Genomic DNA, 14804 nt, shown 5'->3' with positions numbered 1-14804 from the left:
CAGTGTTCATAAAACATTATATTTTCACTAAAGGAGTTACACAATTGATTTGCAATGTTCCCAAACAAACTGCTATCACACACACATCTTAATTTTGAATGATACAAATACACACAAATAAAATCTGGATTGTTTTTAGTTTTCCCTTTGAGGCAGAATCCCAAAGAATTAAAATGGAAGTGAAGATGTATAATATTCGTAGGGTTTCAATTGCAAATCAAAGCCCAGGCTTTAGTTTTGTAAGCCATTTCCCAAGAAAAACATTCTCAAAACAATAACAGGAAATAACCAGGTAGAATACAAATGTTGATTACCTTTTTAGTTTAAAAACATTATATTTGTTCATGTCAGACGACCCATACGGTGACCTATCCAAGAACAGCAACTCACTGCTTTTCAAGGACAACTGCAGCAAAAGTAATGTTCAACTTTCAACAAAATAAACAATGATTGTCAGACTGACATTGATTAACTCAGACGTGTTCTGGTGGATTTAGTTAATAGATAGGAGGCAGAGTCATGTGGAGACCTGTGTGGACACACACACACACACACACACACACACACACACACACACACACACACACACACACACACACACACACACACACACACACACACACACACACAGGTTTGAGGAGGGTATACTGTAACTTCACAGTCATAGTTTCATTTCGACAAAGAAACACATAGCCAGCAGAATAACCTCCTCACACATACTTATGGTCTATACAGAATATAGACATAACCATTTATTTGTAAACGCAGTGCATCAATCAATCATTAACGCACAGCACGGCACAGCACTGCCCATGCGCGCATGTGACTTAATGGTGATCTGCTATAGATTTGGCGTGTTATGTGGTGTGCAGCGCAGTAGAAACACAATAGCAATAAAAACATCTATTTTTGGGGGCTGAACTTTTGGAAAACAAGAGGACTTCAACCACGCAGCACAGATGAAAATCGGAAATATTCCAACTTCAAAACCAAATCATACACGCACCTGGAAGACGAGGTGTTGAATACTCGTTATTTGATCTTAATCGAAGGTGAGTAGACTATCAGATAGAGCCCCATTTATGTGGACTAATGTACAGATATGTAATCTCTCACTTCTGCAAAACAATATTCGACTGAAAGCATCGAATGGCACTTTTTGAATGTTGTTGAATTAAGTTCAACTGTTACTTTAAACTGACTTGATTGGAGAACACATATGCATGTGTAACAGACTGTCTTGGAGATGATATGTCCCTTCAGGGTTGCCGTAGACAGGAAATGTAACAGGACTTGGGGAGAAACATAAATAAAGAGTGAAGCGGTGGTGGGCCGACACGTCTGATATCTCCCCACTCCGTTTGTTAACATGTTATAACCTCACACACGAATCCAGACCGCTCGGTTACACATGTATACAACAGAAGACACAGGTATACAATCATTTATTACACCTTTTACATGTTTGCACATCTTTTTTAAACTATCGGCTAACTTGATAAATTCATGATTTTGTGATAATTTCTCATTTTTACTTTATGTTTGAGCTCCGGTACTCAGACCAAAGTGTGCACATGAGGCATATTTGTATTCTGAGGGCCTTAACCTGATTTTATTTTGTGGTACAAGGCGTTATGGCTATTAGCAGTAATGTGCTAGATGTTGACTTGCTTTCATAACAAAATGGGGGCCTATAGATCATCTATAATAGATGCATATGCAACCTCCCTATATTTGACAATACGTCGTTACATTAAAGTAATTAAAGTGATCACTTTCAGGGGTGGTTGACAAACACACTAACATGCTTAAGCTAACACACTGGTGTTGCGCCTGCATGAAGGTATACCCGGCATGTTGATGTTGTTATATTGTAGATCACGTGATACACTGTGAGGGGGGCTTTTATTGTGACAGGCAGACGCGTCAAAGAGGAAATGATCTTTAATGTTAGTTTAGAGCTGAGAGACTCGGACCTGTGATTATTTGGAATTCGTAGTCAAAGATCGTCTATTCCCGGTAAGGTGGTGACATCGGAGAAGGATTATTCTGAAGAAACCGGTATTTTAATAACGAGGTGACTTACCAAATTAATGTAAATATATATATACATTCATGAATGTATTGTGTGTATATATATATATACATTCATTTGTATGTGTATATATACATACATATATATATACATATATACGTATATATATACACATACATATATATGTATATATATATATATATACATATATGTATGTATTTGGGAGTTTTTCCTGATCCAATGTGAGGTCCTGGGAGAGGGGTGTCGTATGTGTACAGATTGTAAAGCCCTCTGAGGCAAATTTGTAATTTGTGATAAGGGGCTATACAAAATAAACTGAATTGAATTGAATATAGGCAATGCAGTCTAATTGAAAGGTCAAATGTATGTATTTTTTCGCATGATAAATGCCATTGACATAACGTGAAGATAATGCAAAATGTACAAACAATTAGAGTTCAACTGAAACGTTAGATGTCATACGACTCCTCTACTCATGTGACATTAATCCTACTACGTGTGTGTGTGTGTGTGTGGTGGGGGGCGTGGCCTTCAGTGCTACAGTTTTTCTCTACCAGCACAAATACCTGTTTTAGTGTCTTTTGTTTTTGCAGGTTGTGAATCTGAGAAAAGACATGCCTTCTATGGAATTCATAGCCGGGAGTCTTTCCGGTAAGAAAAAAACTAAACAATAAAAATGTTGCTTTATTGACGACAGAATCAAGAAGTTGACTGAAGTTAGTATTTATATTCACGTACGTATATGCAGAAATAACATTTCCTTTTGTTGGTCATTGCAGGTGCACTGGGACTGGCAGTCGGATATCCATTAGACACCGTGAAGGTTGCACCATCTATATTCTACACTCTAAGATCTGTAAAAAAAAGAAAGAAAGATATTAAACCATGCGTAAAACGAAGCTCATCCTGCCACCTTGTGTTTCATTCTTTAGGTGCGCCTGCAGGCCCATTCTGCTTATCAAGGAATACTTCACTGTATGTCTAAAACATACTCCAACGAAGGGGTAAGAGTCACGTCGGCCTCCGCCAAGCAAACAGTTACGACAGAAAGTATTTATGTCTATTAATGCGTTATTATAATTCCAGCTCCGGGGATTCTTCAAAGGCATGGCATTCCCAGTGCTGACCGCTGGCATCAACAACGCTGTCATCTTTGGCTCTTACAGTAACGCCTTGGATTACCTCACTGAGTCTCGGCACGCGGCCCGCGATCGGGGCAAAGCGGCCTCCGCTGCGCAGGTGTTCGCCGCCGGCTGTTTCTCAGGCATGATGCAGGTACACGAGCACCCGGGCTGACGTTCACTGGCTGGGTTTTCATCCTACAGGGCCACAAATGCTCCGGGGGTAGACCCCCCACTCCCCCTTTCAGGGTGTCAACTCTCCATCCACAGAGATATAACTCAGTCCTGTCAAAGGGCGTCACCAAAATCATCGCTTCCCAATCAGGAACGTCCTCTTATTCCCCGTTTCAGACAAAGCGAACGGGCACATCTCCACCTTTTGCCTTTTGTCGTGTTCCACCTAGACGGTAATGACTTCCTCGTCCCGCGTGTGACTGGCCGGCGTGTGATCGTCCCGCGTGTGACCGGCCGGCGTGTGATCGGCGTGGGGGAAATCTTCGTGGCTCTTTGTGACAAATGTGGGAAGAACAAACGGTGTTTGTTTGTGAGTCAGACGACGATACTCGTGGATGAGCTGGTGGAGCTGGTGCAGCAGGCCAACAGACGCTTCAGTGTTAATACACGTACAGGAAGAACTGGTCTTCAGTCTTTGTTGGTCGTTATCTTTTCATCGGGGTTTGTTTCAGTAAAAAAAGGAACGCATATCTCCGAGCTATCCTTTAAAGCGCTGCAAGATATGTGTCATAAAACCTTAGAGGAAACCTGAAATGCTGAATAGAAACAAAATGAACACATTTTCTTTTTTATTCTTCTTTATTTCTTTTTTTTATTAACACCATTTTTTTCCCAGGATATTTATGTTAAAATAGCCAGCAGTTTGTTCTACTGAAAGTCTTATTCTACAAAAAGAAAATACACAAATGTATAACCTTATAAAAACACCACAAGGACGATGATTTTTCTTAACATCATAAGATGAAAACAAGGAGAAAACAAAACAAGACAAAACAAAAATTTGATGAACACATTTAATTCAGTTTATTTTGTATAGCCCGATATCAGAAATTACAAATTTGCCTCAGAGGGCTTTACACTCTGTACACATATGACATCCCTGACCTTTGACCTCACATCGGATCAGGAAAAACTGCCAAGAAATAGAAAAAAATCCCTTTCATGGGAAGGAAAAGTAAAGAAACCTTCAGGAGAGCAACAGAGGAGGATCCCTCTCCAGGATGGACAGAAGCAATAGAGGTCATGTGACCAGAATAAGGCGTTGTAGAGGTCAATGAGTACATCATTTCGTTTGAATACCACTTGAACCTTGAAACTGCTTCCAGGTGTGTGTTTACGCGCCCATTGACCTGGTGAAGGTGCGTCTTCAGGGTCAGACGACCGTTCAGAGATACCGTGGGCCCGTTCATTGCATCGCCGTCATCCTGAGGAAGGAGGGGCCTAAGGGTCTGTTCAGGGGGGGGCTGGCCATCGCCCTGAGGGACATACCCTTCTACGGACTTTACTTCTTGCCCTACGAAGTCACCCGAAAGGCCCTGACCCAGAGCGGCAAAGAGCCAGGTCAGTGTGTGAGCGTTAGGGAAAATCTAAATCAGGACACATTTTTTATTGCAGTCAGAATTATGAAATACTACGATAAATGTATACGATGCTATTATTAAATGAAGTAGTACAAATCTTGAGATCATACGTCATAATGCGATTTAGACTTCGTATCTCATGATATTGATTTAGTGAGGTGTAAGAGGCCTTCGATACGGAAGATATGGATAAAACACATTTAAACTAGAACGGGCACTCGGTAGAGCGCCTACCTTCGCATATCACAAGATTGGGCATTGAATTATGAACATTTTGGCATTAGTTGCATGCCAATTGGATATAAATTGACCGCGCTATGGTAAAAAGAAGATTTTGGCCTTTTCATGACCTTGACCTTGACCTTTGACCCGATCGATTCCAAAATATAATCAAATGGTCCCCGGATAATAACCAATCATCCCACCGAATTGCATGCGATTCGGTTTAATACTCTTTGACTTATGCGAATAAAACGCACGCACGCATACAAATACACGTTGATCAAAACATCACCTTCCGCATTTTCAATGCGAAGGTAATAAAGGGTGACCCCGACGCAACTTCGAGGTTTCACATCACCCACAACATGTTTCAGGGACGTTCGCAATAATGATGGCAGGCGGCGTGGCGGGCGTGGTGACCTGGGCCTTCGCCACGCCCATGGACGTGGTGAAAGTCCGGCTCCAGATGTCGGGGGTCGAAGGCCGGGTGTACCGAGGGGTCCTGCACTGCATGAGCGTGAGCTTCAGGGAGGAGGGAGCGAGGGTCTTCTTCAAAGGCCTCCTGCTGAACTGCCTGAGGGCTTTCCCCGTCAACGCCGTCACGTTCCTCAGCTACGAGAGTCTGATGAGGATGTTCTGCCCGCCGACCAGGTGACCTCACTCCGAGGCGCTCTACCCGCTGCGTGAAAAAGAAGAGCTTCCAGTGGTGAGGACATTTGAATACGCGGAACACAATTTGACTGTCGGTCGGATATTCTGTCACGTCACGTTACATGAAGCGGTCTCAGTTTTAAGATGAAGCGGAATGAATTCGCGGTGACACCCCTGAGAAATTGTACTTGAAGGCCACACATGCGTAAAGTGTGTGTATTCGACAACTGGAAGACAACTATGCCTTCAGAAAGAATCCAAATGTGAAGACTCAACTCATTGATTAACCTTCATTTCATTTTAATAATACGGATATTTCCGTCTCTACGGAAATGTCTTTGCTCTCAGACGGCGGCTGTTTCCTCCAGTTCGTCATCCATGCAGCATTTTATACAAACTTCACTCCAGTTTTTCTATGTTCGTTATTTCATGTGGTATCATGTCAGTGTTTTGCATTTACAGCGACCTCTTAGTGGCTTTACACGCAGGAGAATGGATGAAAATATATGTTTTACATAGGATTAATTGGATATGTGATATAGTTAGAATCACAATACTAGTGTGTATCTAAATCAGCAATGCAACACAAAAATCGCTGAAACTAAAAATAAAAAATATTTACACAATGTGCCGTAGAAAATACTTTATTTTGATTTCTATTTCCTGCAGTGTTCATCAAACATCATTACATCTTCACTAACGAGTGAATTCTTTTACATAATTGATTTGCACATCCCCAAACAAATTGCTCTCTTACACACTTCTGAACTCTTAATGATACAAATACACACAAAAATAAAAAAATCTGTATTTTTGGACTATTCCTCTTGAGTCAGCATTTCAACAAGAATTAAAACGGAAGAGAAGATGTCAAATATATATTCGTAGGGTATCAATAGCAAATCGTAGCTCAGGTTTTATAAGCCCTTTTAAACATAATTCTTCAAAAACAAAAACCAGGCAGAATGAAAATATTAATGTTTTAGTAAAAAAAAAAAAAAACAACGTCAACTCAGAAAACCCATTTGCTCATGTTCAAAAACAGATGCCGAAGTATGAGCACATAACACATCACAAAAAAACAAAAGATCTAAAATGATGCTCGCCAGTCTGACCATGACTAACAGACGCGTCCCGTCACACAGACGATGATTTAGTTGGTTACTAAAAAGAAACATGTGCAGTAGGAGACTTGTGGGATTGAAGCAGTGTGGTCAGAATAAAAATTCATATGTTCATCAGATTATTGACACCATGGCACGGCGTCAACGAGGGGAAACACGTGGCTCGTGTGAATCTCAAATGATCACGGGCGTATTCCTGAGCAGCCGGGATGCGTTTGAAAGTCTCATCGACCACAGGGCGGCTCGTGAGTGGTGTGGTCGTACGCTCGACCATACTGGGATACATCAATAGTGGTTGGATCCATGGGTCAGGAAGCCTTTTTTTGGGGGAATGAAAACTGGTATATTACCAGTCAGGATTATGTTTTTGCAGTTCTGCCAGACTCCTGCAGTCGGTCGCTGAACCAGGAAGTCGTTTGCAGACCGCCGGATGCTCACCAAAGACGACTTGAGGATTCCTTCAGCAGTTCGCCTTCTGAACACGCCCGATCATCAGAGCCGCGAAAAACAAGAACACCCGAGTTGGACTAAAGCAATTTTCTAAAAGATTATGAATGCGTAATCTACAGCCCTTTGACAATCCGTTCCCGTTCACTCTCTAAGGCCCCTTTCAGATTGAAGGCTGCGATCCCAGCATGCACTGGGGGAAAGAGTCAGTTTACAAAGAAAAAAAATGTAAGAACATAAGTACATAACCCCCCCCCCCTTCCCCCCCGACATGCACACGTCACACTTAGTGATGGGAGGACGACGATGAGCATTCCTGGAATGCATTACGTGGCTTTCAAATGTTCCACACATTGTTTAAAAGAAAGAAAAAAGGAAGCAAGGAGCCTCCGAAAGGCCTCCCGGTGTCAGGGCCCCACGCCCGGTTCACATCTCAATCCAGATGCAGTCCAGACGGACACAGAATTTAAAATCTTAAAGCGTCAATGATTTACAGGTATTCACAAAAGCAACAGAACCACAGATGAGAGATAAACCCGGCGCACTCTTGAGTGCACTTATCCAGACAAACAAAGGACAGAAGTCACGCCCTTCAAAAGGATGAACCTGAGCTGCTTTTACCGACCCGACGACGCAGCGAGCCAAAGCCGGTCCTCGAACTCTACCATAAGCTCGAAGACGGGACAGTGACACCTAATGCATCCTGGGAAAAGCGAAAAACACGAGTGGGTCCTCCTTAACTGGAATGTGTGCGCGGTGACGAACAAGTCCGATATCCAGTCGTCCTCATTGGACCGCCGCGGGAAAGCAACAAAAAAAAGAAGGAATGTTTGTCCGCACCGTGATCCCGTTTCAGGCGCTTTCCTTCCGGAGGCTCTGCGTCCTCACTGGGGGGGCGTGGCCTTTCTCGTCCTGGAGGAGTGGCGTGTGGCTCCGCTCCGCGGCCTCGGCCTGCTGGGCCGCCCGCTGCATCTGCCGGGCCTTGTTGTACAAGAAGACCCCGAGGAGCACGAGCAAGGTGCCGATGGCGCTGAAGATGCTGACCTGGTTGCTGAACACGAGGACGCTCAGCCAGACGGACAAGGCGTGCTTAACGGTGCTGGCCACACTGGGGAGGAGGTGAGGGTTGTTGTTGTTGTTTACAAGTATGATCAACTTTCATGGACTGGATGAGATAATGAGATAAACATCTGCTCGGAGAAACGTGACGGAGGCGCCACTCGGTTACAGGCGGAGCACAGCGCCGCGGTATCGTGTGGAGAGGGTACGAATGCATGCATTACTTACTTTTAATAGTATGCATTACTTACTTTTAATAGTATGCATCACTTACTTTTAATAGTATGCATTACTTACTTTTAATAGTATGTATTACTTACTTTTAATAGTGTGTATTACTTACTTTTAATAGTGTGCATTACTTACTTTTAATAGTGTGCATTACTTACTTTTAATAGCATGCATTACTTACTTTTAATAGCATGCATTACTTACTTTTAATAGTATGCATTACTTACTTTTAATAGTATGCATAACTTACTTTTAATAGTGTGCATTACTTACTTTTAATAGCATGCATTACTTACTTTTAATAGTATGCATTACTTACTTTTAATAGTATGCATGACTTACTTTTAATAGTATGCATGACTTACTTTTAATAGTATGCATTACTTACTTTTAATAGTATGCATTACTTACTTTTAATAGTATGCATTACTTACTTTTAATAGTATGCATTACTTACTTTTAATAGTTTGTATTACTTACTTTTAATAGTATGCATTACTTACTTTTAATAGTATGCATTACTTACTTTTAATAGTTTGTATTACTTACTTTTAATAGTATGTATTACTTACTTTTAATAGTATGCATTACTTACTTTTAATAGTATGCATTACTTACTTTTAATAGCATGCATTACTTACTTTTAATAGTATGCATTACTTACTTTTAATAGTATGCATTACAAACTTTTAATAGTATGCATTACTTACTTTTAATAGTATGCATTACTTACTTTTGATGTGCTGTAGCTTCGCATTGTGTGTATTTTATGTTCTTCCTAGTGCGTCTTATCCCGTACCGTTTGTTATTGTTTCATGTTTGTTATGGTGTGTTGAGGAACTACAGATGCAAAGTAGCTCTACAATCTGGTCCAGTGCATCAAATGGTGGCATTTATGTTTTAACTGTCCTTTTTAGATACATACAACTTTTTTTTTTAAAGAACAGGTGCAGTTCCCTTTAACCCTTGTGTTGCCTTAGGGACATTTTGACCCGAATCAATATTACACCCTCCCCCCGCCTTTGGGTCATTTTGACCCGATTCAATGTTTCACCCTCCTGTTACCTTTATATTTACTAACATATTTTACCCTTTGGGTTCAATTTGACGCCAGCAATTAAAACCTCCAGAAAATTATTAGAATTAATATTGTTTTCCAAGTTTAAGTGTGAGGCACTTTATGTTTGTTTGTTGACTACCGAAAGAACACCGACATTAAACATTGAATGGGGTCAAATTAATCCTAAGGCGGGGGGAGGGTGTAATATTGATTCGGGTCAAAATGACCCTAAGGCAACACAAGGGTTAAGAAGATGGAAAATGAGCGCATGTGGCATGTTGTTATCCACTGATCACAGACCGCTGCCAAGAACTCTGTAGCAAGATAAAAGGGATCATATTCAGGTGGTACCACCCAATAAAAGAGGCCAACAGGGTGTGTGACGATTCTAATCTGAGCTTTATGAGAACACCAAACCTGCAGCCGATATGAGCGAGTGAGGAGCGGCGGCACGCGGAACCAGAAGAGGCCAAACGACGGCGGCTTCGGGCAAAGATGGAAAGTCTCTTACCTGAAGGTGACGGGGGAAATCCGTCCCATGAGCGCGTAGGCGGTGACGCTCTGCAGGTGGAACAGGCCGCCGGCGAAGAGCAGCAGCAGAATGACGTCCTGGTTAAAGATGAAGCTCCGGCCGCTCTTCCCGATCACCGGGATGTCCTGCACGACCAACACCGGCGTCACAAACTCTCCATTCATCCCCGTCAGGTTTTATTACACACACGTTACTATTTTATTACCCAATATATGGTAGAAATGTTGCCCCCACTGACTGAAACCCAGGGGCATTAAAAATATATTGGGGGCACTTTTTGAAACTTTTGAAATGACATTTAACCGTTGTTCAAAAATAATAAATATACTTATTTAGGCTTACAGTAGATGAGTAATTGTCATAAAAATGACAATAATAAGACTATTAGGCAGTAGTCTACAGATTCAAAGTGTTTCATAGATTTTTTAAATCATATTCAATTGTATTTTTATTTCTTTTAGGTTTTCTATTGTTATAAAAAAAAAAAACTTAACAATTATATCTTATTTCTATGTTTTTATACAATAACAAATTATATTTATTGATTTTTCTTTGTGTACCTACAGCTAATACAGATAGGACACACACAATAAAGAACAAAAACAAAACACTATTAAACATCGAAATCATGGGGGCATTTCTTGCCCCTCTCCTCGTGATATCAGGGGCACCATTATACTTCTTCGGGGCAGTTTTGACCTTTGCCCTCATGCGTTTCCGACGCCGAGTGTCATCCTGCTTTACGTTTAAGAATAGTGGCAAATGACGAGAGGCTTTTCCCTAAAATACGATAAAGTAGTTCAGTCGAGCCCTCATTGGAGCGGTTGTGTGTTGACCTACCAAAAGGAACATCCAGGCCGGTACGAGCATGATGACCGCCGCCGCGCTGGTGTAGAACTGCAGCTCTGGAGGGCTGGAAGAAAAAGAAAGTCTTTAGAACACGTGTGTGATCGGACACAGTTCCATCATCTTTGCGTCTTTTACCTGAACTTGTACGTGTCTCCGCTCAGCAGCTTTTTGGAGAACACGTTCTGCAAACTGAGATCACACACAGATAGGGGAGGTTAAAACAAAGCATCCCACCATGCCGTGGGACAACGTTGAGTGCTGCGGTACCAGTCCATGACGTTGGTGGAGAGGGCGGCGGAGAAGCCGAGCACGTTGAAGCTGATCTCGGTGGCGGTGCAGAGGGCCAGGCCCGCCATGACCGGGAACAGGGACAGGTTCACCCACAGCCCTAAAGAGGGCGGGACCAACAGCACAATGCCGTGACTCGCCCCAATCAACACGGAAAACATTGAACTACGTCACTGGAATTCTTTCCCCTGCCTGTCCTAAGGTAGGACCGTAACACGTGATCGTAGAGTCCCAAAAGCGGACAAGTTAACCCAGTAGAACCGGTTTTTCGGGAGTTTCTGTTCCATCTTTGGACCAAACCGCCACGACACTTTACTTTCCCCCGGTTGGACGCCACGAGCTAAGCCGCGACAACGCGTTCAGTGCGTCTCGACGCGTTGCACTTGTTCACATGAAATTCAGGAAAAGTCGCATTAAAAAAAGGTGTTTAACTCTAATTTATCGTATCGTCAACCGAGACCATCAACCTGTCGGATCGGAGATGAAAGACAATCTATTTCCCCCGGAGCCGCTGGCATCCAGACGCCCGTTTGTTCTCTACCTGTGTACTCCCCGAGGATCAGCCAGGACATGATGACGGTGAAGATGGGCGCCGAGCTCTTCACCGTCTCGGCGAAGGACACCGCCACATTCTTCAGGCTCACCAAGCCCAGAACCACCGTACAGAACCTGAAAGACGGAGAGAACGATTACACACAGACTGGGTTTTGGTTTTAAAAAATGGTAAAAAAGGGGGGGGGGGGGATTGCATCAGTATTTGTAAATCTACAAGCAACTTTACACTACTTTGTTTTACTTAAATGACTTAATAAATTGCAAAAGAAAAGAGAGGGGTGGGTGGGGGTACCGACCGTATGAACCCAACAAACAGCATGGTCATGATGAAGTTGGGGGGGTACTCGGTTCTGGACTTGTGCTGGTACAGGCAGCAGGGCACAAACATCTTGAGGAAGCCGATGACGGTGGTGGAAAGCATCTGAATGGCTCCTGGGGAGTCACAACCATACAAAATCCACCACAGTGAACAATTCGATGCATTTAAATACTAATATTTTAAGCAGCACCACAACATATATCGTCAGTAGCATCACAAGCTTTAATCAGTCCAGTGAGCAGGAGCACGCGTGTCCTTTTCTTTACCCAGCATGCTCGGCTCCCCCTCCAGCAGCGACAGGATGTACTTGTTGAGGAACAGGGTGCAGAAGCTGAAGAAGTACCAGAGGCCCAGGTAGGACAGGGAGCGCCAGTTCCACACCCCGGACTCCGCCTCGATCACCGTCGTCCCGGTGACCGTGAGCCTCAGCACCTGCTCCCCCGGCAGGCTCTTGCTGCGGGCCAGAACCACGCGCTCCTGGTGGGCGCGGAGCGGCGACAGGAGGCGCCACAGCTGGTGCGACTGCTTGCTGCCCGGCATTCCCGCCTGCGGGGCCGCCCCCCCCCACTACCCTACAGGTGGGCGACGAGGGGGAGGTGAGGGTTCGCCGAGAGCTTCGAGTGTCAGTCCATCCTCCGGGTGAACCGCCTGTCCGTCCGTCTTGCAGTCAGCGCCGGGGATGCTTTAGGTTTCCGGGTTTCCCCTGAAGGCAACAATCACACATTAAAGATTCACATGTGAGAACCTTCTGAATATTTAATGACATTTCATTTAGCTGACGCTTTCATCCAAAGCGACTTACAATCATGTCGTATTCATACACCGTGGACCCAGCTACAGGGAGCAACTCAGGGTTAAGAGTCTTGCTCAAGGACACATCGACTAGGGTTGGGATTGAACCGACAACCCCGTGATGCAAAGACATACCTGCTCACCCCATATATAACATATACAACCATCTCCTCTCTTCAAAATAGCCTTTGCCCCAGTGACATTATGGAACCGATGTCCACACATGTCCCCCCGCAGCACAAACCAAAGCTGGACTATTTAAATGACTAAACAGTACAGTAAATATGTCGTAAAGTACATGTTTATGGGCTCCTAACGCCTACATTATTTAACTATTTCGTGGTCTTGTCTCACGGCATCACAGAGCTCCTCCTTGAGCTAAACTGAACTGAGCATCTCCACCGAGAACAAAGCTAAACTTGGACCACTTTTCACACGAACTGTGTCGGCGTTGACTGTTGATCCGCCCCCAAGTGGCGGTTCCGTGTCATTACAAGCAACCCTGACGCTAAAGAAACCACACGGGCTGTAAACTTCGAGGACGCGGGGTTCAATGGAAACTCACAACGTAAACGCCTCTCACCTCCGGGACTGCGGCTGCTTCCACTTGGGCCGAATACTGTTGCAAAAACCCGACCGGGTCCGCCGGAGAGCGCAGAATAAAAGGAGGAAGTTGCACGTTGACGTTAGTCGCGGTGCGTTTGTGGCGACAGCGTGGGGTGGAAACGAGCGGAGGCTCCAGAGCCAGCCGTGCCGTCCGCCATGTTTACTCAACGCTCACTATTACTCAAAAGTCACCTATCTGTCGGGGTAACCCGGGTCGAGAGTCCATGCACCTGCCTTTGCGACGTGGCTGCTCACAGTACACGCGCCGCGTGCAAGCTGAACACCCTTTCAAAATAAGACAGACGTTCGCGAATTCAATTTTGCACACGTTACGAGTTCAGTTGGCATCATTAGGTCACCCGTGGGAGAATTTTATCCGGGGTACAAACTCATCCAATATAAATATGTTGCTCTGTTAATGTTAAACAGGTATTCGTGTTTATTAATTTGTATCTTTCGCCGGAATAAAATAATCTGGTTTTATTTTGAAAGATGCAATTGCTGCGTTTCCGGTGAGACTCACGTTTCAATTTGGTTGCAAATGCCACGAGACAAAATATAAAACGATATGTTCAAACCGTTAGTCGAGATATAAGTGATAATAAAATGTTTAAAAAAAAGAAGACCAACGCGGTTGAAGCTGAACACCCTTTCAAAATAAGACAGGCGTTCGTGATTACGAGTTCAGTTGGCATCATTAGGTCACCCGTAGGATAAGTTTATCCGGGGTACAAACTCATCCAATAGAAATGTTTTGCTCTGTAAATGTTAAATAGGTATTCGTGTTTATGAATTAGTATCTTTCGCTGGAATAGAATAATATGGTTTTATTTTGAAAGATGCAATTGCTGCGTTTCCGGTGAGACTCACGTTTCAATTTTGTTGCAAATGCCACGAGACAAAATATAAAACGATGTGTTCAAACCGTTGGTATATATGTGATAATACAATTTAAAAAATAAAACACATTTTTATTTAAAATTTAAAGAATTGAAACGTAAACCAACATCAATAATTATAGGAGCTCTGCCTGGAATCTGTGCTTATCAACTGTGACTCATATGGAGGTTATTATTCCAAATACATTTATTTAAATGGTCAACACCACTGCCAGCAACCATAATGCTAATCAAAATGTATGTTTGCAGTTCTGCTGTATATGAATAAATGATTGTGCACTACTACACCTATAACTTATATTTATAACATTAACATTCATTCAATTTTAGGCTTAATTAACTAATTATTTTATAGCTTGGCTTATTGAATAAGACAACTTGTTACGTTTACCAATACT

General features: G+C 43.1%; 2 protein-coding genes across 7 annotated transcripts; one reads left to right on the top strand and one right to left on the bottom strand.

Annotated features, from left to right (window-relative positions):
- The first annotated feature begins 679 nt into the window (after positions 1 to 679).
- Positions 680 to 6273, top strand: LOC130199281 (solute carrier family 25 member 45). Of its 5 annotated transcripts, none has more exons than XM_056422627.1 (7): positions 680 to 1052; positions 2650 to 2707; positions 2836 to 2879; positions 2989 to 3060; positions 3143 to 3331; positions 4518 to 4752; positions 5369 to 6273. In XM_056422627.1, the coding sequence occupies exons 2-7, from the start codon at positions 2671 to 2673 to the stop codon at positions 5647 to 5649; spliced, it is 858 nt and encodes a 285-aa protein (XP_056278602.1). In that variant the 5' UTR covers positions 680 to 1052; positions 2650 to 2670; the 3' UTR covers positions 5650 to 6273. The 5 variants fall into 5 exon arrangements, with proteins under 5 accessions (XP_056278602.1, XP_056278607.1, XP_056278604.1 ...); XM_056422632.1 differs by having other exon boundaries at positions 2632 to 2707; XM_056422629.1 differs by lacking the exon at positions 680 to 1052 and adding an exon at positions 1082 to 1433.
- LOC130199278 (solute carrier family 35 member E2A-like) lies at positions 6274 to 13763 on the bottom strand. Of its 2 annotated transcripts, none has more exons than XM_056422618.1 (9): positions 13467 to 13763; positions 12376 to 12812; positions 12087 to 12222; positions 11777 to 11904; positions 11215 to 11335; positions 11083 to 11136; positions 10939 to 11011; positions 10078 to 10223; positions 6274 to 8324 (listed from the first exon to the last, which is right to left on the bottom strand). In XM_056422618.1, exons 2-9 carry the CDS (start codon positions 12647 to 12649, stop codon positions 8069 to 8071), a joined length of 1188 nt encoding a protein of 395 aa, XP_056278593.1. In that variant the 5' UTR covers positions 12650 to 12812; positions 13467 to 13763; the 3' UTR covers positions 6274 to 8068. The 2 variants fall into 2 exon arrangements, with proteins under 2 accessions (XP_056278593.1, XP_056278592.1); XM_056422617.1 differs by having other exon boundaries at positions 13485 to 13763.
- Positions 13764 to 14804: the final 1041 nt, after the last annotated feature.

The sequence above is a fragment of the Pseudoliparis swirei genome, chromosome 9, assembly GCF_029220125.1.
Source record: "Pseudoliparis swirei isolate HS2019 ecotype Mariana Trench chromosome 9, NWPU_hadal_v1, whole genome shotgun sequence".
Lineage (NCBI taxonomy): Eukaryota > Metazoa > Chordata > Actinopteri > Perciformes > Liparidae > Pseudoliparis > Pseudoliparis swirei.
This window is presented reverse-complemented; position numbering and strand designations above follow the sequence as displayed.